The sequence below is a fragment of the Capsella rubella genome, unplaced genomic scaffold, assembly GCF_000375325.1.
Source record: "Capsella rubella cultivar Monte Gargano unplaced genomic scaffold, Caprub1_0 scaffold_4, whole genome shotgun sequence".
In the NCBI taxonomy this organism is placed as follows: domain Eukaryota; kingdom Viridiplantae; phylum Streptophyta; class Magnoliopsida; order Brassicales; family Brassicaceae; genus Capsella; species Capsella rubella.
This window is the reverse complement of record NW_006238920.1, coordinates 8,343,136-8,367,422: the sequence shown is the minus strand read 5'-3', so window position 1 is coordinate 8,367,422 and position 24,287 is coordinate 8,343,136. Positions and strand designations below refer to the sequence as shown.

At 35.7% G+C, this 24,287-nt stretch overlaps 5 protein-coding genes and 1 long non-coding RNA gene across 9 annotated transcripts; 3 read left to right on the top strand and 3 right to left on the bottom strand.

The window, feature by feature from the left end:
- Window positions 1-113: 113 nt before the first annotated feature.
- On the bottom strand, window positions 114-1,688 carry LOC111831137 (putative F-box protein At2g19630). The gene has a single exon (XM_023784746.1). It carries the CDS (start codon window positions 1,582-1,584, stop codon window positions 346-348), a length of 1,239 nt encoding a protein of 412 aa, XP_023640514.1. The 5' UTR covers window positions 1,585-1,688; the 3' UTR covers window positions 114-345.
- Window positions 1,689-4,068: 2,380 nt separating this feature from the next.
- On the bottom strand, window positions 4,069-8,467 carry LOC17890083 (type IV inositol polyphosphate 5-phosphatase 7). Of its 3 annotated transcripts, none has more exons than XM_006293805.2 (13): window positions 8,020-8,467; window positions 7,842-7,929; window positions 7,491-7,559; window positions 7,312-7,399; window positions 7,118-7,222; window positions 6,284-7,034; window positions 6,000-6,193; window positions 5,774-5,882; window positions 5,512-5,660; window positions 5,190-5,439; window positions 4,539-4,644; window positions 4,393-4,455; window positions 4,069-4,296 (listed from the first exon to the last, which is right to left on the bottom strand). In XM_006293805.2, exons 1-10 carry the CDS (start codon window positions 8,047-8,049, stop codon window positions 5,217-5,219), a joined length of 1,806 nt encoding a protein of 601 aa, XP_006293867.1. In that variant the 5' UTR covers window positions 8,050-8,467; the 3' UTR covers window positions 4,069-4,296; window positions 4,393-4,455; window positions 4,539-4,644; window positions 5,190-5,216. The 3 variants fall into 3 exon arrangements, with proteins under 3 accessions (XP_006293867.1, XP_023640503.1, XP_023640505.1); XM_023784735.1 differs by having other exon boundaries at window positions 7,491-7,556; XM_023784737.1 differs by having other exon boundaries at window positions 7,491-7,550.
- Window positions 8,468-12,205: 3,738 nt separating this feature from the next.
- LOC17888474 (DNA topoisomerase 3-beta) lies at window positions 12,206-18,103 on the top strand. Of its 2 annotated transcripts, XM_006293601.2 has the most exons (15): window positions 12,206-12,319; window positions 12,414-12,470; window positions 12,791-12,894; window positions 13,096-13,189; window positions 13,557-13,656; window positions 14,040-14,283; window positions 14,720-14,882; window positions 14,981-15,100; window positions 15,456-15,535; window positions 15,806-16,084; window positions 16,178-16,346; window positions 16,455-16,583; window positions 16,701-16,913; window positions 17,016-17,195; window positions 17,303-18,103. In XM_006293601.2, exons 1-15 carry the CDS (start codon window positions 12,293-12,295, stop codon window positions 17,936-17,938), a joined length of 2,595 nt encoding a protein of 864 aa, XP_006293663.1. In that variant the 5' UTR covers window positions 12,206-12,292; the 3' UTR covers window positions 17,939-18,103. The 2 variants fall into 2 exon arrangements, with proteins under 2 accessions (XP_006293663.1, XP_023640771.1); XM_023785003.1 differs by lacking the exons at window positions 12,206-12,319; window positions 12,414-12,470 and having other exon boundaries at window positions 12,804-12,894; window positions 13,101-13,189.
- A 222-nt stretch (window positions 18,104-18,325) lies between these two features.
- On the top strand, window positions 18,326-19,994 carry LOC17887937 (oil body-associated protein 1B). Its single transcript, XM_006296034.2, has 3 exons — window positions 18,326-18,532; window positions 18,704-19,107; window positions 19,786-19,994. The coding sequence occupies exons 1-3, from the start codon at window positions 18,387-18,389 to the stop codon at window positions 19,935-19,937; spliced, it is 702 nt and encodes a 233-aa protein (XP_006296096.1). The 5' UTR covers window positions 18,326-18,386; the 3' UTR covers window positions 19,938-19,994.
- Window positions 19,995-20,458: 464 nt separating this feature from the next.
- On the top strand, window positions 20,459-22,728 carry LOC17889464 (probable xyloglucan galactosyltransferase GT15). Its single transcript, XM_006293967.2, is given in 3 exon segments — window positions 20,459-21,185; window positions 21,776-22,590; window positions 22,593-22,728. Coding segments are annotated over 3 exon segments (1,452 nt in total). The 5' UTR covers window positions 20,459-20,587; the 3' UTR covers window positions 22,632-22,728.
- Window positions 22,707-23,180, bottom strand: LOC111831009. The gene is made up of 2 exons (XR_002834297.1): window positions 23,119-23,180; window positions 22,707-22,989 (listed from the first exon to the last, which is right to left on the bottom strand). It is a non-coding gene; the product is annotated as an uncharacterized LOC111831009 (long non-coding RNA).
- Window positions 23,181-24,287: the final 1,107 nt, after the last annotated feature.

The following is a 24,287-nucleotide window of genomic DNA, read 5'->3' as shown; positions in this document are numbered from 1 at the left end:
TGTTTTTTGCAATATTTTTTTTATAAATCCAGTATCCATCCACAAAAGCTTTTCAGAATATCACAGGAAAGAAAACGTCCTTATATGGACCTTAATTATGATGAGAACTTAAGTGCCAAACGTAATATTGCGTCTAACCATATCTCGACGCACTACACGATCCATAACCTTACTAAATGGGTAACCAAGTAACATCAGTACACATGTCACAAAGGGCTTATTCATGAAGAAAAGAGTATAGGCTAGAACTTACTTTAGAACAACCATTCCTCAAGGTATAAACCATTAATGCAAAAGAATAAATATAGTATCCAAGAAAGATGAACACTAAGAGCCCATGATCCGTTACAATTGCATAAGCTTCACGTCCTCCATATGGTCTAGAAAGGTGTGAACTCTACATTTCTTAAACTCATCCATTCCTTGGAATTCAACTCTTTTGATTGTGTTCCTCTCTGGATTGTAGTAGAAAACATCAGATAGATAGCGTGGCGCCAACACAATGTCATTTGTACTGGTCCTTCCAACGATGTATAAGTCAGACTCCTCTGCAACTACATTCTTCCACATTGGAGGCAATACATAAAGATGCTTCGACCACTCGTGTTTCTCAGCGTCTACTAGAACCCACAACTCAAGACTCCTAGTATGGCTATCAACAGTTCCAGATATGTCAAGCCCACCTGACTGAAGTGCACCTAACCTACCCTCATAGTTTACCAGAGTAGATTCACCATAGAGCGACATGCCCCTAGCTTTCTTAACAAATCTAAACTTTTCAGACCTAACATCAAAGCAAACTATAGTAGAAATCCCTGAACCGAAACCGACCATAGCTTGATAATACAAACAACCATCAATGATCATCCCATTATGTACAGGATGATGGGGCATAGAACAACCAATCATCCTCCATGGAAGTGATGGCTTCCCTAATGTAAGAATCTGATACTCCTTACAATTCTTATCATCGTTTCCATAACACAGCCAGGTCATGGACAATAACTTGAATAGTTTACCAATGGGATCATAAATCGAAAAGGTTCTGACTTTAACCTTCCTCGTCTTCACTTTGGGTAAAGGTAAGGCTTGTCTAGTGCTGGGGTTGCATATCATTGGTACCGTTTCCTTCCTTCCCTTTACGACCTGCCGATGTGTAAGACAGACCAAGCCGCGGACATCACCACAAACTTGAGAGGAATAAAACGGATCATAGTGAACCTTCATCTGATAACTCGAGGATACAAGAGACGAGTTCCCATCTGGATTTTGGGATTGCGGTGCCGTGAAGAAGAACAACTCATCTTTTTTCTCGCAGGCGAACAATAGTTGCGGGCGAGTTGAAGATCTGGTCAAGAACAACTCTGTGAAATCTGGACGGACAAGTATGGAAGACCAGAGCTTCGATACGCAGCGACATCTCGCAATTGATTTCGTCGGCAATTTCAAGAGGATTTCGTAAATGATATCAACTGGGATCGGCTCTGAGTTTTCTCTTCCGTTCGTTGAGGTTGGAGATTGTGTATTATTGCGACGAGAAATGGTTAGAGCATCCTCAGAGTCTTCCTGCCGCCGTGTTTTCATGGCGGCGACACTTCCTTCAACCCTAGTTCCCCTTTTGGACGACGAACTACACTGATTTCGATTTTCAACTCTTAAAGTCTTAATTTTGTGTTTTTTTTTTTTTGTTATTCCTCATTCACAAATTGGAGAAAATAAAATAAAAATAAATAACAACGAAACCCGTATTCGTAACCGTACCCGTTCATATCGGATAATGGATCAATATATATTTCATATTTTTTGAGTAATTCTAATTAGAAGAATTATTTGTTTTGGAGTAGTATTTATATAATTTACAAGAACAAGAGTTTATTTATTTCATCCCCTAGTTGAATCAGCCACACAAAATGGCTTTCTCATAAAAAAATAAAAAAAATAAAAAAATAAACTAGTTATGTACTTATGTCAAGTTTTAAAAGTCCTACGGATGGTTTTAAAATTCACGTTCTCCGGATGGTTTTCTATCACCTTCGAAAGCTTTCCATTCCAACTCTTATATATGATCATGTTTCTCTCGATATTGTTAGTAGAAAACTTAGCAAAGTACGCACGTATTGGTGGTTCGGTGACAACAAAAATTTCATTTGTACCAACGAAGTGCGAAGTCGTTTCAACTCTCACGATAGTGTTTCTCTTGATATATATCGATCTTAAGAAACGTATGAGAACGTTCATATAGAAAGCTAGCGCTGAGAGTCTGAGACATTCATCTATACCAGTCATTCCAACAATGTCTAACTCGATCGGCCTGCCTGCCCAACTACGTACGTATACCTTCCTCCACAAACGAGACAATACGTAAATATGCTTCGACCATTTCTGTTTCTTGTAAACCCACAACTCAAAACTCCTCACGACATAATTAAGCAAACCTAATTTACCATTAATGTACGTAGTTCATCAGACTTGTATTAAAGGTAAAGGCGAAATTAAGAGATCGTGCGTTATGTGAATTGCTGCTTTCGTACGTTTCCCAGTTCCCACTCCCGGAAAAAAAAAAGTACAGTATATATATATATATATATATAGATCATACGCCTATTCGTTTTGGATGCAGCCTTGTTCTGACTTTACTTTTGCAATTTGTGTTTTTACTTCTGGTAAAACTAATAAACAATTAATTCAGCCCTATACATATATATTAGGTTTGTAGTGTATAAGACTCCATTCAATGTCTGACCATTTCGTACATTATACAGTATAAGCTAATACTAGCTATATAGCTATACAATTTAAGACAAGTTGTTAATTAATTGTGATAGTATCATACGAAACAATATAAATATATTCTTGGGGTCTTTACTTATGAGTTATTAACTTACTACGACATGTTAAATCACTTTAATAAATATGTGATATTTCTGTTAACCAACCAAAATGTTTTCTCCTTTTCGCTCACTAACTTACTTAAACATATACAGTTTTTTTCAAGGTTATGAGTTATGTAAGATATGCACATAAGTATTCGAATATTCGAAACATGTTTTCTCTTATATCAAATAGCTGAATGTAACTGTTAAAAAGGTATTCAAGTGAATCATCATTTTCATTATACACTTGACACTTCTGCTTCTTCTGGACCACATATTTTTCCATATATTCCTTCTTTATTTATTTGCTAATGTTTTGTAGAGGTGATCATTGTCTGACTTCATCACATTCTACAAGAATGTTTTTGATTTATGTGTTACATTGTAATAGTAATAAAAGAAAGGAATATACAAAGTGTTGTTGTAATCACCAAAGCTGAAACAAGAGAGAAAGCATATATAAGGCAAATAGGAAAAAGAGAAAAGCATATATGAGAGATTGCACAATACACTACTCTTTCTCTCTGCACTTTCATACTCTTTTTCAATCATTTCATTCCTATACCAATATATTCATGTTTTATATCTTCACGCTATTCTCTCTATTAAATTGCATTCAAAAAAAAAAAACATTTCTGAATATTGTATAGCATACGTTACAAATTCCCTACAACTAATTAGATCATTACGATAAAGATAAACACACAAACTAATGATTGAAAATAATAAAACTTTTTGCATGCAATACTAAATAAATAAAGCATTGGTTATTTGCATTATATGTTAATATTTTGACTTATTATATGTTTTAGTTGACTTTCGTTGATCTCACAAAAAGTAAAACTCCTATAGTTTTTCATTTGTTTATTAGGATTTAGAGTTAATAAACTCTCAAACTAAGATCGGTAAATCTAAAGAGGGTTGGTTAAACACATGCATGCGATATTAAAGACGATAGCTATATATCATAAGTTCAGGACTCTGAGTTTGTGAAAAAGATTGAGTTTGTGTGAATAATGCCATTCCTATGACTCATGGTATTAGCAACATTTGATCATTGCATTTGTGTACTCCAATAGTATAATGTAGAATCAGACAAGGAGTGAGCTTCGAGGTTATCAAGATGAACGATCATCACAAAGACGTTATACTATCTTTCTTTTTTTATATTCTTTTTTCACTTTTTCTTTGGAAGGAAACAATCATAATGATTATGAATTACACCAAAACTAATAAAATATCATTGCTTTTGTTGTATAATCTTCTTTTTGTTACATTTAAACCTTACTTATGTAACAAGCCTTATACTATCATTGTCTCGGGAACACACTTCAATTTATAATGTAAAGAAAAGAAAAAAACTTAACTAGAAAGACAGATGAAATTGAAAAAAAAAACCTTTTCATCTGTCAGTTTCACAATCCTGCACCCAAATTAAAAAAGAATAAACAAGTTTTATCGATTTTATCTTAATCTGTGGTTAACCAGAATTAACTGAGATTAGAATTTAATTATTTACCTAATAACCACGCTGTATAAATAAGTCCTACCAAAAGAACCGGTTACAATCCTCTTTGTACACCTGTAAACCGGAAATTCACCCGTTAAAATCAGTTGAAACCGAACCGGGAAACAAATATAAGAAGAGAAGAAGTTGGACCAAACCTGTTATTTGTTTCCTTTGTGTTAAAAGGAGCAATGAAATGTCTCCATCATCATCACTCCTCTCCTCAAGGCTTCTCAACACTCGAACAAAAATACTTTAATTCACCTGACAAAAGCCGAATCAAATTATATACCATAAGTGATACTAGTATGATGAACAGTTATAGCTCTTTATGAGATTTCAGAAACAAAAGAAAAAGAAAAAAAAAAGATTTTATCAAGATTCAAGAATCACATCAGAAATCTTGGTTTCAAGAAATCTTCCATCATTATTGCTGCTGATGAGTGATGATGCAGAGACAATATCTTATCACATTATCGAATCGAATACACGAAAACAGATCGCTTTACCGGGTCCATTTTTATCCAAATCAACCTGTTGTGCCTTAAATGATATGAGAGAAACGTGTGGGTTATACTTTTCTTGGCTGATATATCATCAATGCAGACCAGTCTTAATGGGATGAACTTGAGTCTTTATCTTGTGTGTTTGAGGACCACAAACTACTACTACTAGTCTACTTACTACTACTTAATAATGGACTACATTGGCTTTCATTGCTTCATGTCACTGACACTACATTCTATCAGCTTATCTCCTAATTTTATGGCTAGATATATAGATTTTTATGAATAGAGAGATGTTGTTACCTTATAGAAGTCCTTTTTGATTGTCTTTTAGAAAAAAGTTAGCTCGGTGTATCCACGGGCGTAAGGTAAGAGTTCTTCAGCTTGGACCCGAGCAGTGGAGTGACTCGCGATTCGCTTTAATCTCTTGTGATTTGACTCCACCTCTGCGCTGAATATGCCATAAACCGGTCTATGATCTGAAAACCGTGACTCCCCTCTTACATAAGATAACTGATGCAGTCCTTCTCCATGCCACAGTATCCGATCACACCTTTAGCCACAAAACCATTGTCAGATCATTATATGGGTTCTTGTTTACTTTTTCTAAATGCAAGAAACTTACCAAGCAGGAGTACGACGTTTCTCCTTGGGATGCAAATCATCTCCTGCATATCTATCCGAGTTAGTCGAGTATTTGTAAGTTGGTGGGAAGTAAATCTTCCCTTCGTTCCATCCTTTAAACACATGGCCTCGTCTCTGCTCTATCCGTAACTGCAGCAAAACAATGTTTTATGTTTTTAGGAACAGAACATCCTATAAAATGAGAAATGTGAAACTCTATAGTCTCTAATGCTTTATATATGCATTAAATTGACAACATGTACCTGATCGTTCTCTAGTAATGCTCTCCAGTTTTGCATCTCGACAAGTGCTTTTGCAGATCGGTAAGAGAGTGCTATCCGGTAGTTCAGATCCCCGAGCCATATTACCCGACTAATCATATATAAACAAAGACAAAACAAAGTAAAAAAGATTTGAGTGCAAAAGTCATGATGAATTGGATCATGAATCTTTAAACATATCATCCTTGATGTTCGGTTTCAGTCTTACTCATGCTGAAGGATATTCTCGGGGGACTTCTCGTCAGCATAACTCTGCACACGAGGAAACCTTGTTTTCTTAAGTATCTCCATGACATCTGAGTTTCTCCTCAGCTCATCGCCTTCTTTTTGTCCAGAGGTCAAATGAGTGCAGACAAAGCAGAAGCTTGTTTGATGAAGCAACATACTAATTGAGATTGATCCCTACAAGAACCACAAAAGTACATTATAACGGTTCACTATCTAACCAACTTTTAACTGACTTGGTTGGTAACAAAGCATAAGAAAGTTTACCTTATTTCCGAGATAACCCATTAGTCCTCTACCAACACAAGATACTTTCATGTTCTTGACATGTTCTCGTAACTCGCTTTTCACCCAAATTGTTAAAAAGATACCAACCATCTGTTTACTTGCAACCAAACAGTACTGTGATGAGTTCCACGGGATTCTACAACCGTTTTCGTTTGTTGCAGGATCAGGGCATGACCCTGGTGAATTTAAGATTGTGCTTGGAGAATCCCCTGGACCATTATCATCATCCGAGGAGCCACACCGGGAGACATCACTAGGCCGGGAATAATCACTTGGCCTAGAGTAATAGTCACTTGGTCTTGAGTAATCACTAGGCCTTCTTGAGTAGTCACTAGGTCTTCTTGAGTAGTCACTAGCCCTGTGACTGCACCTGAAGCTTGGATCAAAATCACTTGGTCTATGACTGAGGAATACGCGGTCACAGACGCTGAAACGACGGTCAAGCCTTGGTTGTGAGATAGAAGGATCATTCTCATCCATTCGCCATACACTCGGTGTTTGGAAAGACCGTCGGTTAAAGAAAGCCTCGTTCTTTTGCCTCGAAGATCCGGAGAAGTCAGCATCAATCTCTGCAATAGGGACAGGAATAGGCGACGGAGTATGACAGACACTGCTTGTCCCGGGGAGGTTATTGAGTGTTTTCCTGATGAGGGAGTGCCATTTCTTAGCAGGACCATTGTCTTCAGCTCCAAGAACGTTACCAGCATTAAGAGGAACAATCTCTTGGAACCTAAAAAGAACACACATGATTAGTAAGAACTTTTCTTGAACAAAGACAGGCATTCTTGGAAAGAAGATGTAATAGAAACACACCCGAGTACGTATATATCTGCAGGAGCAGAAGAATGAAGCCATTCGTCGAGGTTTAGATCTTCAGGAGGAGAGCGTCCAGCAACGTTCCATGTAGCTACGAATATGCTGTTCTCAAGTATATCATCAACATAAGATTCAACTTCAATGGATCATCATAATATAAGTCACATATGTGTGTATGATTGTGTTCATACCTGTGGTTTTGGACATCAATGATTCTAGGATTTTCATAGTTCATTTTCCTTTGTCTAGCTTGCTGCTCCCAGTTCTTATTGAGTTTCTCTGTAAAACTCAGAAATCAATCATGAGAAAAAGAAAAAAAGAAAAAAACTGTCTGACAGAGTATTGATCATAGAAATGAATGATTCTTTACCAGTTTTACTCTTCTTGATAGTACAGGGCTCTCTTTCTGAAAAGCTGGCTCTGTGCTCAACTTCAACTCCTTAATTAATTTGACCAAAGAAGAAATCAGGATTTGAAATGATACACAACAATCCAATTGCTAAATTCTTTAATTTACCACAAAGAACGGTGGGTGCTTTTAGCAGAAGAAACAGAAACTGTCAATGGACCAGAAGAAAAAAAGAAAAAGAAAGAAGAGGTGCATTGAAATGTTTTGTTTTCTCAGAAAAGACAAAAAAAGATTGCAAATTAATGCAGTTGCAGAAGAGAACAAGAAGAAAGTTTTGACAAAAACAAAGGAAAGAAGAAGACTTTGGTTTACCTTGAGGAAGAGAAACGTCAGCTTGAAACTTTTCAGTTTTGCTTTTGATGTTGAACCATTTCCTCACCATCTTCTTGGACCAAGACAACTTCATTGTGATGTGAAAGAAAGAAGAACAAAGAAGAGTTAATGAATTTTGTTCATCTGAAAAAAAGAATCAAAGAAAACATAAACAAACCTTGCTATTCTTGGATTTGTCGTCTCTCATTGTTTGGTCTTTAATTGATCTACAGGTTTGTTCTTGAGGTGTTGTCCTTAGAATAGAGACTCAATCCATCCAACAGAGATCAAGTCGAACAAATTTTGCGGTTTTTAGTTGAATCACTGCTTCCAAAATTGACAAGAGAATTGGCTTGGTTGGATTAGAATTAAAGGATTTTGTCTTTCAGAGAGAGGAATTTAAGGAAATGGGTTGAGTTTGTGAGACTATATTCTTCACCCAACAGTGACAAAATGAGAGAAGATTGGTTCTTTAGAATAAGAAGAAGTAAGAAAAAGTTGTTGAAGAGACAACAGTTCTTGAAGGAAGACAATGAGGAAGATCTTGGGAGAGAGAAAGCAAAACAAAAAAAAAGTGTGATTTTGAAGAGAGAGAGTGAGTGCTTGTTTAAGCTTTCTTCTTCTACTTCTTCTAGGAGAGAGAGAGAGAGAGAGAGAGAGAGTGAGTGAGCCAGCAGCCTCGTTCTCAGTGAAACGGCAAAGTAAAAGCAGCAGCAGCGGATTTTGAACAGAATAAAGCGCAGAGAGAGAGAGAGAGAGAGCTTATAAGTAAGGAACCTCTTAACCTTAAGATTAAGACTAATCAATTCTTCTTTTATGGGCTCTCATTTTTATTTTTATTTTTATTTTATTTCTAAGTTTACTACTAATATTTTAGTCAATTTATTTGTTATTTGTTTTTTTTTTCTTAAAACGAAACTGTTGTTAAAACCACATGTTTTTTGATTAATAATGTACTTCAATTCATATACATAATTATTTCATGATGAATGGTATGCAATTTGTTGAAGTTTTGAAACGCGATTTTTATTACTTTATATACCATTTATATCATCTAATAACTTTTACAAGAAAAAAAAAATTTGGATGCATAATACATATTTTAATGGTTGTGGAAAGCTGTAATAAAAAATTATATCCCACACTATTATGTTTTTACCGAGTGAGGGAAAATTCGAAAAGGAATAGTAATATCTGATGTGATTGTTAAATTAATAATAATTTTATTTATTGACATAAATCACTATTGAGTAGTATTGATGATCAACTTAATAAAAGGAGTGATATTGGGGGATCGAGAGGTCTGTGTCTCTGTGTCTTTGTATCATTTAATAGCTCGAGAAAAAAAACCCTACTATAAGATACCAAGATCATGACGCATTTTAATGTATCTCTGGTTACGTTAAATGGACTTACCAGAAAGTAAATTGTTTGCGTAAACATAATTTGTATGTTCAATGTTAACTTAACACACTTGTTTCTTTTGTTCTTTCTAGTAAAATCGTAGTACGTAGTACTTGTCAATGTGTCATCAATATTTGACGTAACAGTACGTAACACTTCAATTCTTCATGCTAATGCTTATATATGTTCCATGTTACTATGGTTAAACAGTTCTGCTAATAAACCAATAAACAAGACTTTTGAATGATTAGTTTTTTGTTTTTGCTAAGAGAATGATTAGATTTTTCCTTATCTCACTAAACAATTATATCCGATTTATTGTTTACGAAAAATCAGTACACATGATACTTGAGTTACTTAAACTTTATCGTTAATTCTCTACAGTATAACTTTTTTTTGTGTGAGTCTAGCTTGAGCTTGAAACCTTGAACTGTGTAGACCAAAATCTAATGTAAGTATTTTAAAAAGTTTTCCTAGTTAACCGTTAGACTCGAATACACTAACATATGATTTTGAAAGTTTATAAAAATGCTAAATGATATGATCCGCCCCTTTAACCAAGTGCGCATTACGTTACGTAGCTTCAACAAAAACAACAACAATAAAAAAAGTAGGATTCCACACACAAGAATAAAGCAAGAAATTAAATTATATAGTAACAAAATGAGTTAGTAAAACAAGATGAATCTTGGATGCTTTTGACCGCCTCGTAATTGCTGAATTTTGTTTTTTTAAGGATATCAATCAAATCATTTTCGATTAAGGAAGGGAGCAAAAAGTTAATGATTATATATGTGATATAAAACGAACCATAGTATACTATTACTACTATAATACTTTAGGAAAGTTCTTCTATATAGTATATATATAACTATGAAGTCATGCTTTTACCGTTTTTTGCCACTCGAAAATTGATTTTGCAATTGCCAAATTCAACGGCTTTGACAAAACGTGTAAATTTTTATCTGAAAAAGACGGTCACGTTTAATTTCGTTGGATGACAATGACTATATACATGTATTCATGATTCATAATGTTTTATTATCCATGATTGATTGGTTTATGTATATATACATACACATAATAATGTAAAATATATGCATGGGTAGTCATTGTAGTTATAATGTCGAAACGGATGCTTTTGCTTTTATAAAAAGAGACAAAAACAATTGAATATTTTGGATAGGATGGTTTTTGGCTTTTAGATGGCCAGATGCCAAACATGCCTTCATCATTATATTTCTTCTTCTTCTTTCCCATCCCAAAGTTTCTCTGCCTCACAAAGTCACAATGTTGGTCTTCTTTTCTCCTTTGTACATTTTCTTCCACCTTAAATTATTTTTCTTGCTATATCATAGTACTATATTCATACTTTATATATCTGATCAATTGATCATAGTATGTTGTATGTACATGAGTTTATGGTCTATGCCCTAGAGTTCAGTTTGGTGCGACTCTAGCCTCTAGCTATGTTGAATAAAATGATCACCAGGTCGTACGTTCTTGATGGACTGATTAGGGGTTTTTCCCCCCAATTAGATTACGAAAAGCAGAACTCAACTTATTGTATATGTTTTGATTATAAACTGCATGTGTAATAAGGTATCATAATATAAACAAAAAAAAAAGAAAAAAAAAACTACATTAATAATTGGTATTTATACTGCATGATCATCCATATAAAGAGTTTGCCTCCACAGAAATAAACGATAGATCTTCCCACGAGTCGTGTTTCTCCGTCAGTCCACTATCACACACACGTTGTCATTTATTCAGTAAGTGTGAGTTGTTTATATAACATGTACACTTTGATATATGATACTATATATCCATCATTACTTTTTTGTAATCCCTATATATCTAAGATATGATCTACGTACGTTTTAAATAGGAAAAACATCAAAAGGATTAGAGTTTGTTTCAAATGACACATGTACTTGTTGTCCACAAAGTCTTCGAATATGTCGCTCACATCTGTACACAAATAATAGGTTTTGCTAAGCTATTTAGTAACGTAAGAGAGGTAATTAAGGGTTTCTTTGCATTTTGTGTACTATATAGTTTTCACTATTACAGTTTCATATGTTTATTAACTTATCTGCTAACATTTATTTCTTATTTTACGTGATTCATAAACTTTGTATCAATGCTTTATAATCAATCGAAGGATATTATCAATAAGTATTCTAACAATTTTTCGTGTTTGAAGAATATAGAAGGTATCGTTCAATTGATATTTATAGCTAGACTTTAGAGTATCTTCTGCCCAAACAATTGTGCTCCAAGAAAAGAATAATAATGATACTTATTGTTTGAATTTTTTTGGAAATTTAACAGAATCTATTTATAAATAACTAATATTTATAGGAAAAAAATAAAATATAAAGAAAGAAAACAAAAAAGCCGAAAAAGAAAAACATATTGAAAGGGAAAGATGATATGTCATTACAACAAGACACATTACACTTTATTGTGTTTGCCTTTTACTTTGTCTGGTAGACCAAAAAATATATGTAGTAGGGATAATATGTAAATTTTCTTTACTTCTCCTCTTATATATCTCATAAAAAGCTCAGCCAATCCTATTATTTGTGTAAATTATTTAAGTATTTTATAAGTAAATAACACAAAAAATTCTACTCTATATATAATTATATATTTATGTTTAGAGTTTAGACTTCTTAAATCCTATAATGCATACTTAACTAACCCGTTTGTGGTAGAGCATGACTTGTGAGTTTGAAATGGTGAAAGAAAATCTTGCTAACCAAACTATAACCAAAAGAAACTTCAAACTTCTATTCAGAATTAAACCCGTTCAATTTTTTACGGTATGCAAAATCAAAATAACCAAACCGGAACCAAAACTGTTAAACCGAATTCTAAAGGTTCGACTTCGACGTCCGACACCAAAAACGCAGCCGTTTATATGATTTGGCAAAAACTCGCGTGTTGTCGTTTCTCCTCCTTTTGTGCTGATTTCGGTACTTCCGGCTAAAACCTCTAAGGGACGCCTGAGTTTTGACCCGATCCTGATATCTTCTTCGATGGCTCATCTCCCCAGAGTTCTTATGGTGAGTGAATCAAGTCTTACTGATTTTGATTCTTACTTCTCCATCTTCATTTCTTCATCTCTTACGAATCTCTCTCTCACGTTGCTTTCCTCAGGTGGCGGAGAAGCCCAGCATTGCCCTCTCCATAGCTTCAGTTCTCTCTCGTGGCCAGGTTTCTCTTTCGATTTCTCTAGTTTCTCAAAATTTAATTTGAATGAGTACAAAAACCTCTATTTGGTAGCACAACTTAAGGGATAGATCAACTGAAGGATGTTGACTGAGACCTATTTTATCATAGAAACCATGTTAGTTTACTGTTATTCGACACTGGATTTTACTTTATTAACTTCACTGTATACTTTTTCGGAGTTGAATAACCTAAATTTAGTTGTGTGTTTCACCTTGGAAGTCTGAATTGCTTGTAAGAAAACATTTAGTAAGATTACTTTGGAGATTTTGGTTTCATGTATGTATTTCCTCCTTTTGCTTCAGATGTCTACAAGGAGAGGCAGTACAGAGGTGCATGAATTTGATGGCATGTTTCGAGGCTTCAAAGCACATTTTAGAATAACATCTGTTATCGGACATGTTTTCAGGTTCTCTCTTGCCTCTCATTTTTTATTCGAATCAAGAGAAATACAAGTGATTGCTTCTGCATAGATTACCTTTGAACAATGATATGTATTTCGTGGACTATATCTCATGTACACATTTGCTGTGACAACTACTGCTTTCAGATATTCTTAATATTTCATAGCAGTTCCTCAGTCCCTCTAAATGCCACTCTCATATTCTAGTGTAGATTTCCCAGAAAAATATCAGAATTGGACAACAATTGATCCGCAAGATCTTTTCGACGCTCCAATTCTTAAAAAAGAGTCAAACCCAAAGGTAAATAGTTCTCACAATCTTACCTCTTTTCTCTGTGCCTGGGGTTTAGAGGGGGGGGGGGGGTGCTCTAGCTGGTTTTTTTGGCGTTTACCTTGGGCATTGGCAGCTGTAGTATATATTTTATTGCAACATCTGTATACTCTTAAGGGATGAGCTTTACTGCTTTGTCAAAAAACAACATGCATGACTTTTTGGAACTAGATTTATGCTTATGGTTTTAGTAGTGGAGATACAATAAGCATGACTTTTTGGAACTAGATTTATGCTTATGGCAAGTAGTGGAGATACATCTTTCTAGTGGCATATGCATCTTACATTATTCTTCTACAGTAATGTACACATTTCTCTAACAGTCTTCAAATCTCAGGCTCATATCTGCAGGCATTTAAGTAATGAAGCTCGTGGTTGCAATTATATGGTGTTGTGGTTGGATTGTGATCGTGAAGGGGAGAATATATGTTTTGAAGGCAAGTCTTTTTGATTACTTTTTTCATTTATGCTCTCACCAGATTTTGGTAGAGATATACAGAAGTTATTGCGTCTAACCGTTGCATCTATTGGTGATTGTTGAATTAATGAATATACGTCTTCTCTGTTTCTTTATTAAACAAATCATATCAGACTACTGAATCTGTATATTATGCCAGTATGCAGCAATTGTAGACCCTTTATGTTGTAGTAGTATATTATGGGGTTATGTATACAGTTAGCTCCAGCATATGTGGTACAACCACCAATAGTTTTTTCACTTTTATCCTGCATAAGAACTTTTTTGATACCAGTCATATTTGGGAATGCTCATTGTTTTGATGGCTGTTGCTATAACTTGTTGACCATTATATTTTTGTAGTTATCGAGTCTACTGGCTTTGACATGAAGGATAGTAAGAGAAAGGTTTATCGGGCACGATTTTCTTCTGTGACTGAGAAAGATATATCAAAGGCCATGGACAACCTTGTTGAACCAAACAGAGATGAGGCACTGGCAGTAGATGCTCGCCAAGAGATAGATCTAAAAGTTGGTGTAGCGTTCTCACGATTTCAAACAAGTTATTTCCAAGGCAAATATCAGAATCTAGACTGCAGAGTTATCTCGTCAGTTTCCTCTCGCCTCCTTCCTTTTTTTTCTTTTTGTTCAGTGTGTAGAGAGTCTCCGAACAGATGGGTCGACTGTTTTCTTTACAGATGCATTTTTTTCTTGGTCCTTTGGAGTATTTGATATGGTTGATTGATCATATGAGATTCGGCTGTAGAATTCTATTGTGGTTATCTCCTGTCATTTAGAGTGTCCTAGTAATGGAATTTTATGTAAATGCTAAAAAGGAGTATAGACATAGCTTTGCAAGACTTAAGGTTTTATGTTGTCTATCTTAGTCGAAGCACCTCTACATTTTTAATATTTGGATAAGAAAATAGCTGTCATGATTTAACGATGGTTCTGGTTCTCCTATTCAAGTATTCCTTAGAATGCTGGAAGGAGTGTGCGCAATTTTCTGTCATACTTAAAGATCCTTTTGAATGTTTATTTCAGTTACGGGCCATGCCAAACTCCTACTCTTGGGTTTTGTGTGCAACGGTACATGCATATTAATACTTTCAAGCCAGAAAAGTTTTGGGCCCTGCGACCTTATATAGCGAAGGATGGTTATGAGCTTCAACTAGAGTGGGAGAGACGTCGATTGTTCGACATGGAAGTTAGTGTCTCATTCGTGTGTTAGAATTTCTTTGACATTCTTGACTGTTGCTTTCCAATCTTACGTAACTGATATATTCATGCTTTTACAAATTGTAGGCTGCTACTGTGTTCCAAAAGTTGGTCGTGGAAGGCAGAACTGCAAAAGTAATGGACGTATCAGAAAAGCAGGAAGTTAAAGGTCGTCCAGCTGGTCTTAACACAGTGAATTTGCTAAAGGTCAGAGAAGTCATGAGTCGTGATTATTCCTTTAAATGAACTTGCCTCGTTGTACATTATACTTATAAGCGAATACTATATCTGGACCTATGATTGCAAAACTCTAACTGAATTATTCTGCATTCATCTAAAGCAATTTTGCTTCTATCAGCTTCATGGTTGTTTTTTGGGATGAGTTGGCAACAACATTGGGATCTTTGTTCTCTTTGTTTTTTTTTTTTCTTCTGTCTTTGTTTTTTTCAGTGTTGCGTTTAAGCGTTTGCCATTACTTAATCTTGTTCATGAGTCTAAAACTCATCAAAGCTAGTTTTGAAATTACTCTCCCTGATTTAGCATAACATTAGCTGTTATACAGGTTGCTTCAAGTGCGCTAGGGTTTGGGCCTCAGACTGCTATGCATCTTGCTGAGCGATTGTATACTCAAGGTTTCATCAGGTTAGCTTGCTCCATTATCCAGATTATTATATTTGTCATTTAACTCCTCTTTACCAGCATATCATTGGCTAATTGTTATAAATCTCGTTATTGAATGGTATTTCTTTGTGCAATTAAGAATGGTAGATAGGAAAATGAGAAAAAAACCTTTGCCGACAAGGATATGCATAACATTACATTTTTCCCTGTGTTAGACATTAAACCTTTAAACCGTTTTCGTCATCATCGTGATGGAATTTTGTTTACTCAAACTCTTATGTTTTGTGCTAGCTATCCGCGAACAGAAAGCACTGCCTATCCTTCTTCATTCGACTTCACAGACACACTTAGAGCACAAGTTAGTAATCCAGTGTGGGGTGGGTATGTACAGAGACTGCTCTCAGACGGCTTTCATAAGCCAAAGTCAGGAACCGATGCTGGAGACCATCCTCCTATAACGCCTATGCGAGCAGCAACCGAGGACATGGTTGGAGGAGATGCTTGGCGACTCTATCAGTATGTCTGTCAACATTTTATTGGCACCGTCTCACATAACTGCAAATACATAAGGTAATATAGCCTTGTTTGTAGCTTGATCCATGCCAATTACAACTTTTTTTTTGCACATCTTATATTTGGCATTCTCTTGGATGAATATCTCAGGACTAAAGTGGAATTGTCAATTGGTGGAGAAACTTTCCATTGTACGGGGCAGCGAGTGACAGAAAAGGGGTTTACAGCTATAATGCCATGGTCTGCAGTGGATGAGAAAAAACTCCCTTCTTTCCTCAAAGGAGAGAGGATTGAAGTTTTGAGAGTGGAGATGTACGAGGTTACATTCTTCTCCAGTTTCTGTTACTACTCTCTTTGCCTTCTACTAGGACAGAATTTTTGTATATCCTTTCTATTTGTCTCTGAATGTTATAAAATCTATCTACAGGGCAACACTGCGCCTCCAGACTTCCTTACTGAGAGTGAGCTGATATCTCTAATGGAGAAGCATGGTATAGGCACAGATGCATCAATACCCGTGCATATAAACAACATTGGTGAACGTAATTATGTTCAGGTGCGGTTAACCAAAAGGCAATATATTCATGATTACAATATCACTTAATTTAGGAGGATCCATTTTTTGTTTCTGAAAATTTTTATTACTTTTATTTGGCTTTACTCATTCTTGCAGGTCCAATCTGGGAGGAAATTGGTTCCAACGGCATTGGGAATCACGCTAATAAGAGGCTATCAATGTATTGATCCAGACCTTTGCTTACCAGACATCCGTAGCTTTATCGAGCAACAAATCACTCTTGTTGCCAAGGGCCAAGCTGATCATTCACACGTTGTTCAACATGTTATTCAGCAATTCAGGCGTAAATTCAGTTATTTTGTTCAACAGGTTGCAAAAATATGTCTTATGTTGTCTTTGAAGGCATTAGTTTGATAAAGTATTTGATTTAGATCCGGTCTTACTTAACATCTCCCTTATATTGTTATTCAGATCGAACACATGGATGCCCTCTTTGAAGCACAGTTTTCTCCTCTGGCTGGTTCTGGTCGCCCTTTAAGCAAATGTGGAAAATGCTTGCGTTACATGAAACATATCACAGCAGTCCCACCACGTCTTTTCTGCGGCACATGCGAAGAAGTTTATTATCTTCCTCAAAAGGGCACAGTGAAGGTAAAAGCGTTACCATCACCTAAACTCCTAAGCTGAAACCTCAGTGAATGTCTAGTTTTTGGGTTTATTTTTATTACTGAATCCTATCTTAACTGATTTTCTCACAGCTATACAAAGAACTCACATGTCCTTTAGACAACTTTGAGCTCGTGATCTATTCAGTTCCAGGAGCCGAGGGGAAATCATTTCCACTATGCCCATACTGCTACAACTCTCCTCCATTCGAAGGCATAGACACACTTTTTGGAGCATCTAAGACGCCCAATGCTCCTGCCAAATCGAAAACTGGTTCAGGAATGCCATGTTCCCTCTGCCCTCATCTCACATGCCAACACTCTGTCAGAAACCAAGGAGTCTGCGCTTGTCCAGAGTGCGAGGGCACACTAGTATTGGACCCGGTGAGCTTCCCCAAGTGGAAACTCAACTGCAACTTGTGTAGTTGCATCGTTTTTCTCCCAGAAGGTGCTCATCGCATAGCCACCACTGGTAATCGCTGTCCCGAGTGCGATTCAGCAATCATAGAGATCGATTTCAACAAGAAAACTACTCCTCTGGAGAACGGAGCCACTCTGCATCAAGGATGTGTTCTATGTGATGAGTTGCTTCTCTCACTTGTAGAAGTGAAACATGGGAGGTCCTTTGTGAGGCGTGGAGGAAGGGGAAGGGGACGAGGGAGAGGCCGAGGCAGAGGGAGAAGAGGCTCAAAAGCTGTCGACCCAAAAATGAGTTTCAGAGATTTCTAAAATCCTAGAGAACCCTAAAAATCTATGTTTGTCTTTTCGTTAGTTGCATTACAACTTTACAAGTAAAAACAGTAGATTCAATGATCTTACATGTTGCTTGCTTGACATAAATTTCTAGCTTACTATGAGATATTTGACTATTGATTAACTGATTATTTCACATTTGTCAGACACGTATTTAATTATCTAACAAAGCTTCCCAAAATCTCTAAAGCATTTGACTATTTCTTGTCACACTATTATAAATGCCCTGAAGAGAAGCTGAAACAACCCAAGTGTAACCTGTTTATGATTGCCACGTGTTACATTTCATGCATACAATCACTCCATTTTTTTATCACACCCACAAGTATGAATGCATGATCTATTCTCTTTGCAATCACTCTGTTTGTTTTCTTGCTTAAACTTTTTTTTGAGGAGAAAGAGAAAATAGTTGGTTACAAACAAAATGGAGAAGGCAGTTCACTCATCGACGACGTCTGGACCGGTGGTTCCAGGGGACGCAACGAAGACTGGAACTTCCATAATTGACACTGCTGCCTCCGCGGTTCAAAGTTTTGCTCCGGTTAACCAAATCCACCAACATCTCTGCGCGTACGTATCACCGAATCATTTTTAATATTGCACCTTGGATTTGTGGTTCTCGATATGATGAAAGTAACGAAACAGATATATGTATGTTTAGAATATATTTGTAGAAATAAATCTTTTGTCTCAAAAACAGAACATGTTTTATCAAAAAAAAATGATATATTGTGATGGCAGGTTCCATTTCTATGCTGACGACATGACACGACAAGTAGAAGCTCACCATTTCTGTAGTCACGTGAACGAAGAGATGCGTCAGTGTCTGATCTACGACGGTCCGGATGCAAACGCTCGTCTGATAGGATTGGAGTACATAGTGACAGAGAAGCTGTTCATGACTTTGCCTGACGAAGAGAAGAAGCTTTGGCACTCGCACGAGTGGGAAGTGAAAGGAGGTTTCTTGTTCATGCCTGGTGTTCCTGGCGCCATTCAACGTAAAGATCTTGATAAAGTCGCTAAGACTTATGGCAAAGTTTTCCATTTTTGGCAAGTTGATTTGGGCCATGAGCTTCCCCTTGGTTTACCTAATATCATGATGGCTGTTACCCGCGATGGCCAGCTTTTCCACGAGATGATTCAAGGTAAGAAAATTCGAAGATTAGTTCGGTCATTTCTTATTCTCTTTGAGAGATTTCTTGCGGGTTACGGTTTAAATTTCAAGAAATAAATTTAGACAGTGTTTAGTTTATGTTTTAAAAATTGGTGTAGGTGGGTTATCTAGGAACTAGTGCTCATAACCATGACATTTATCTTTTAGGCGTTGAAATTATGAGCTTTCTCTCATCAAGCGTCATAGTCATTTTTAAAATTTAGACATTAACCAATTATCATGTGTTGTTCGTTTACATATAGAATTTTCAAACTTTCTGTTTATGTAGAGTTAAATTTATTGGCTCTAGGCTCTAACAATGATTTGATATATATATATATATACTGTATATAGCATAATGTAGTAGAAGTCATTTAATTTGCAGCTTGTGGTTGGATATGACCCATATGGCCATATCATATAGGCATGGACGCTGAGACAGAGAAGTGGTAAATTAGTACTCGTCTGGGCTGGATAACGCTTAATGTCGCAATGATCATTGGTAAATTAAAATTGGATCAAGGCATGGATTCAGAGAAGAAAAAACGGCTTAGTGTATTGTTAAAGAAACATCCTTAGACCGGTCTAACTAGTATTGATATGGCACAATGTAGTTAGGACTTAGTATCATTAATAGCTGATCAGATGTGGATCTAATTTATGGATGCAGAGGCAGAGAAGCGGTTTGGAGTATCAGTAGAGGGGGAGAGGGAGGCAAGGGAGTATATGACAGGGCCAGAGCTTGGGATCCATCCACTGGCCAATGGAGGAGGAAAAGGGATGAAACTAGAAGTTAGAGAAGTCGAAATCAAGCCGGTTTAGCCTGTTGCCAAAGTCTTCTTCTGATTATTACTTAAACCGTCTACTAATAATGCCACAAGGTCCACAAAAGCAATGAATGTTTTGATAAAAAAAAAGTACAGAAACTAGAAAACAAGCTAAGACACTTGACATACTAGTTCCTTTTTATTTGGTTTTATTATTCTTTTGGATATTACTAGTAATTAATTAAGAAATAATATCTATTAGTAAAGATGATTAATTGGTCTTTGCACATTTTATATATATATTATTTTTAGTTAGAATAAATAATAAACATCTTGAAAGGGATTTGCAAATGTAACCATGAAAAACACTATATCAAACATTAATTAGTAGTATTTAGATACGATAATTTGGCCAACTCAATAGGACACAGACATTTAGAAGCCATACTATCTTGACCAAGTATTGAATTTTAGATAATTATAAAATCAGAAGAAGTTTCTACTCACCTACGTATGTGTATATGATTATAAAAAATTAAGAGATTACGAAACTGAAATTGAATTTGCAACATCATGACTTTTATTCCCCAATCAAAAATTCCTTTGTACAGAAAAATATATTTATTAGCTTTGCGTGTGACTCTGCGACCTTTCTCTCTCTTTTCAATATTTCAACATGGATCATCAAATCAAGAACACCACACAATGAAGAACAGCAACAACAATAACAGTTCATCAGATTCGATTCAGAACCATCATCATCATCATCATCCATGGAAGCCAAAACCAACCACTCTTTTACTTTTCCTATCTCTCCTCACCATCTCTCTCGTTCTTCTCCATCTCTCTCAAAACAAAATCATACTCATCACTAGCGCAACGACCACCTCCATCTCCATACCTTCCGGAGACGACACGTGTCTCGGCCGCTACGTATACATCCACAAGCTACCGTCTCGGTTCAATCTTGAAATCCTTCAAGATTGCGATTCTATTACAAGACCAAAGGACAAAATCAGTATGTGTGAGTTTTTCAAGAACTCAGGATTCGGAACTCTGATCGGTTCTGACTACACTCCGAGCTGGTACGCGACTAACCAGTTCATGCTTGAAGTGATATTCCACGAGAAGATGAAGAGATACGAGTGCTTGACGAGTAACTCTTCGCTTGCTTCGGCTGTTTATGTACCTTACTATGCTGGTCTCGATTTCCGGCGGAAATTACGGCGGCGTAACGTAGCTGCGAGAGACGCCGCCGGGAAGGAACTTGTTAATTGGCTCAAGAAGCAACCTCAGTGGAAAGGTACTGTTCTACCCACTTTAATATTATTTCGTTTTGACCCCTAATGTTTTAAATCATTTGCAATTATTGCTTGTTGTTTTAATTTCATTAGTAATTAATCGAATTATTCAAAGCTAGCGACGACTTTTCGTTTCTCCTATTCTACCGACGACGACTTTTGTAATTGAAAACGTTTTAATTTTTTTTTTTTTTTTTTAAGTACACTCTTTCGCTATAAAAATAAAATAAATTTATAAAACAAGCTACACATTAAAAATTCTGTAAAGCTACACAAATTATTTTTCTAATAGAATTGTAATTTTATTGTGTTTGTTTAGTCATTTGGTCAGTTAATTGCTGACAATAACTACAAAAAAATAATTCTCAGTTATTACTAATTGAAAGATAGGTTATATTAGGTGAAGACCATTTCAAACTACTAAATAACTGACAATTATTTTTGTAGTTATATCAACTTTGTTGTTGTTGCAAATAACATTATTTTAAATCTAATAATGTACTGTCAATTTTCTTAGATTTTGATCAACCAATTTTTTTTTTTTTGATAAAGTTAGAATTAAATTTCAGTTATCTCTGATTTGAAAATACAGGTATGTTAGGTAAAGACCATTTCCTCGTAACCGGTCGGATATCACGAGATTTTAGACGAAACTCCGACAAGAACTCCGACTGGGGAACCAACTTAATGCTCTTACCAGATTCACAAAACCTCACTTTCCTCACCATTGAACGGAGTCTAACGAGCCACAACGAGTTCGCGATCCCTTATCCGACTTACTTTCACCCAACGTCAACCTCCGAGATCATACGGTGGCAAGACAAGATCAAAGTCACTAACCGGACGGTCCTCTTCTCATTCGCTGGAGCTCAAAGACCGAGCAGAAACCAAAACGGTTTGGTTCGTACTGAAGTCATAAAACAATGCAAGAGTTCGTCTAAAACGTGTAGGTTTCTTGACTGTGACGTTAAAGCCAATAGCTGCAATGATCCTATCACTCTGATGAAACTTTTCGAAGGCTCGGTGTTTTGCTTACAGCCACCGGGTGATTCGTTAACCAGAAGATCGGTGTTTGATTCGATTTTGGCTGGTTGTATTCCGGTTTACTTTAACCAAGGAAGCGCATACAAGCAATACGTATGGCACATACCTATGAACAACAGCGAATATTCGGTTTATATACCGGTTAAGGAGCTGAGAAACGGGGGAAAGAACAAAATCGAAGAGATTTTGCGTGGAATACCAAATGAGAGATTGGTTGGTCTGAGAGAAAACGTAATAAGGTTGATTCCGAAGATTGTGTACAGTGAACCAAACCGGAATAAACCGGGTGGAGAGGTTTTTGAAGATGCTTTTGATATTGCTTTAAAAGGAGTGTTAGAGAGAATAGAAAGGATAAGGAGAAGATAAATTTCAAGACTGATGATGATGAGGAACAAATTTTGTAATCAGACATTACAAATTCATTTGTTATTGTATTCAATTTTTTTATCAGTTGTTTACGTAAAATTAAATTAGTGTAATTAATAACAAATAATTTTTTTTTTTACTAAACTTTAAGATAAATAAAAGACTACGTGAAAAAACGAAACTGCACTAAGAAATGGTAATTATAAAATAGATTAGCATTTTTCTGGTTACAATAATTAGCAATTTTTCTCTCTTTAATTATCATAAGGTCACCTTATATGAGTATAGTTAGTTTTGTGAAGACGATGGAAAGAGAATACGTGAAAGAACTCGATAACAAAATGATCAGAAGGATTGAGCTTGGCTAACAAAAATCTTGCTTGTCCATGGAGCGAACTGTAACACAGTTGTACACACTAAGAAAACACAGTTTCTTGTGGTTCACCACAATCATATAAATATATAGCCACTTTGGATGGATAATAAATGAAATGTAATTAGAAAGATGATTTGGATATTACTAACCTGATCATGATATCTATAATATTAAACACATATACGTCTAACCTTTGCATGGTGAAAAGTCCACGAATGATCGATCCATTTTAGTGTTACCTCTTTAAGGCTCTAAACTCATCATATCTTGCGATTAAAGCTTACTCTTAGGGACAGAAACAGATAGAGAAGAGACGTTATATGATCTCCATACGCAATATCTAGCTTTTGATTAACGTTTGTCAATGACTTGGTCAAGTCTCTTAAGTAAACTTTTTGGTTTTTGTTATTGTTTGGGTCAATGACACTAAGATAGCCCATAGTTATTGTTTGGGTCCAAAATGGCATAGAAAGTCATCTCAAATTTTATTGATTGGACTAAAAAGTCTAGCAAAATACAAATCATAAAGCCCAATAAAGTTTGCACCCAAAAAAAAAAAAAGCCCAATAAAGTTAAAACCATTCTAAAAGCTGAGTATTTACAAGATTTCTAAACTAGTAATGAAAACATTTAAAAGTCCCAAGTATCATACTACTTGGTAAATTTGATTGTTGCCACAAACATAGCAAAGACACTCTTTGGCTTTTGAAATTTAAAAGCTCTCAAATCTTCTATATCATCTTAATGCAATGTTCATTTTTTTTGTGTGCATAACATGGTCTCAAAGTATTTACTTTCAAGGTTGTGTATGTCTTACCATCAGTAGTTAGCACAAAATTTGTAATATGAGTTTATGACTATGTAACTTCTAAAGGTACGTACATGAAAGTGTTGTTTCTTGTCGACGTTATTAAAATTTTATAACCATATTTGCTATTTTGATTGTTTGTTAAAGAGCTTGGTTGTATGAATTACATGAAAATGAAACTATATTATCCAATGCGAATATATAGAATACATTTCTTCTTGTCCGTAACAGATTGAGTTTATAAAATTATGAATGAATAGTTTTGGCATACGTAAGAGGAGGTGCTACGTGAGCAGCATGCGAAGAGAAGAGAGGGCAGCTGTCAAATTCAGTTGATACGTGCCGCTCTCCTAAACCATAAACATATCTCTCTCTTGCATTATGATAAAAGGAACCAAACAAAAAGACAATAATAGTTCAAAATCCAATCGAGGCGATAAGGAAAATATAAAACCCATGATCCCTCCCTCCTTTGGTCAAAATTAGACTTTTAAAACTGTTTCACTTGGT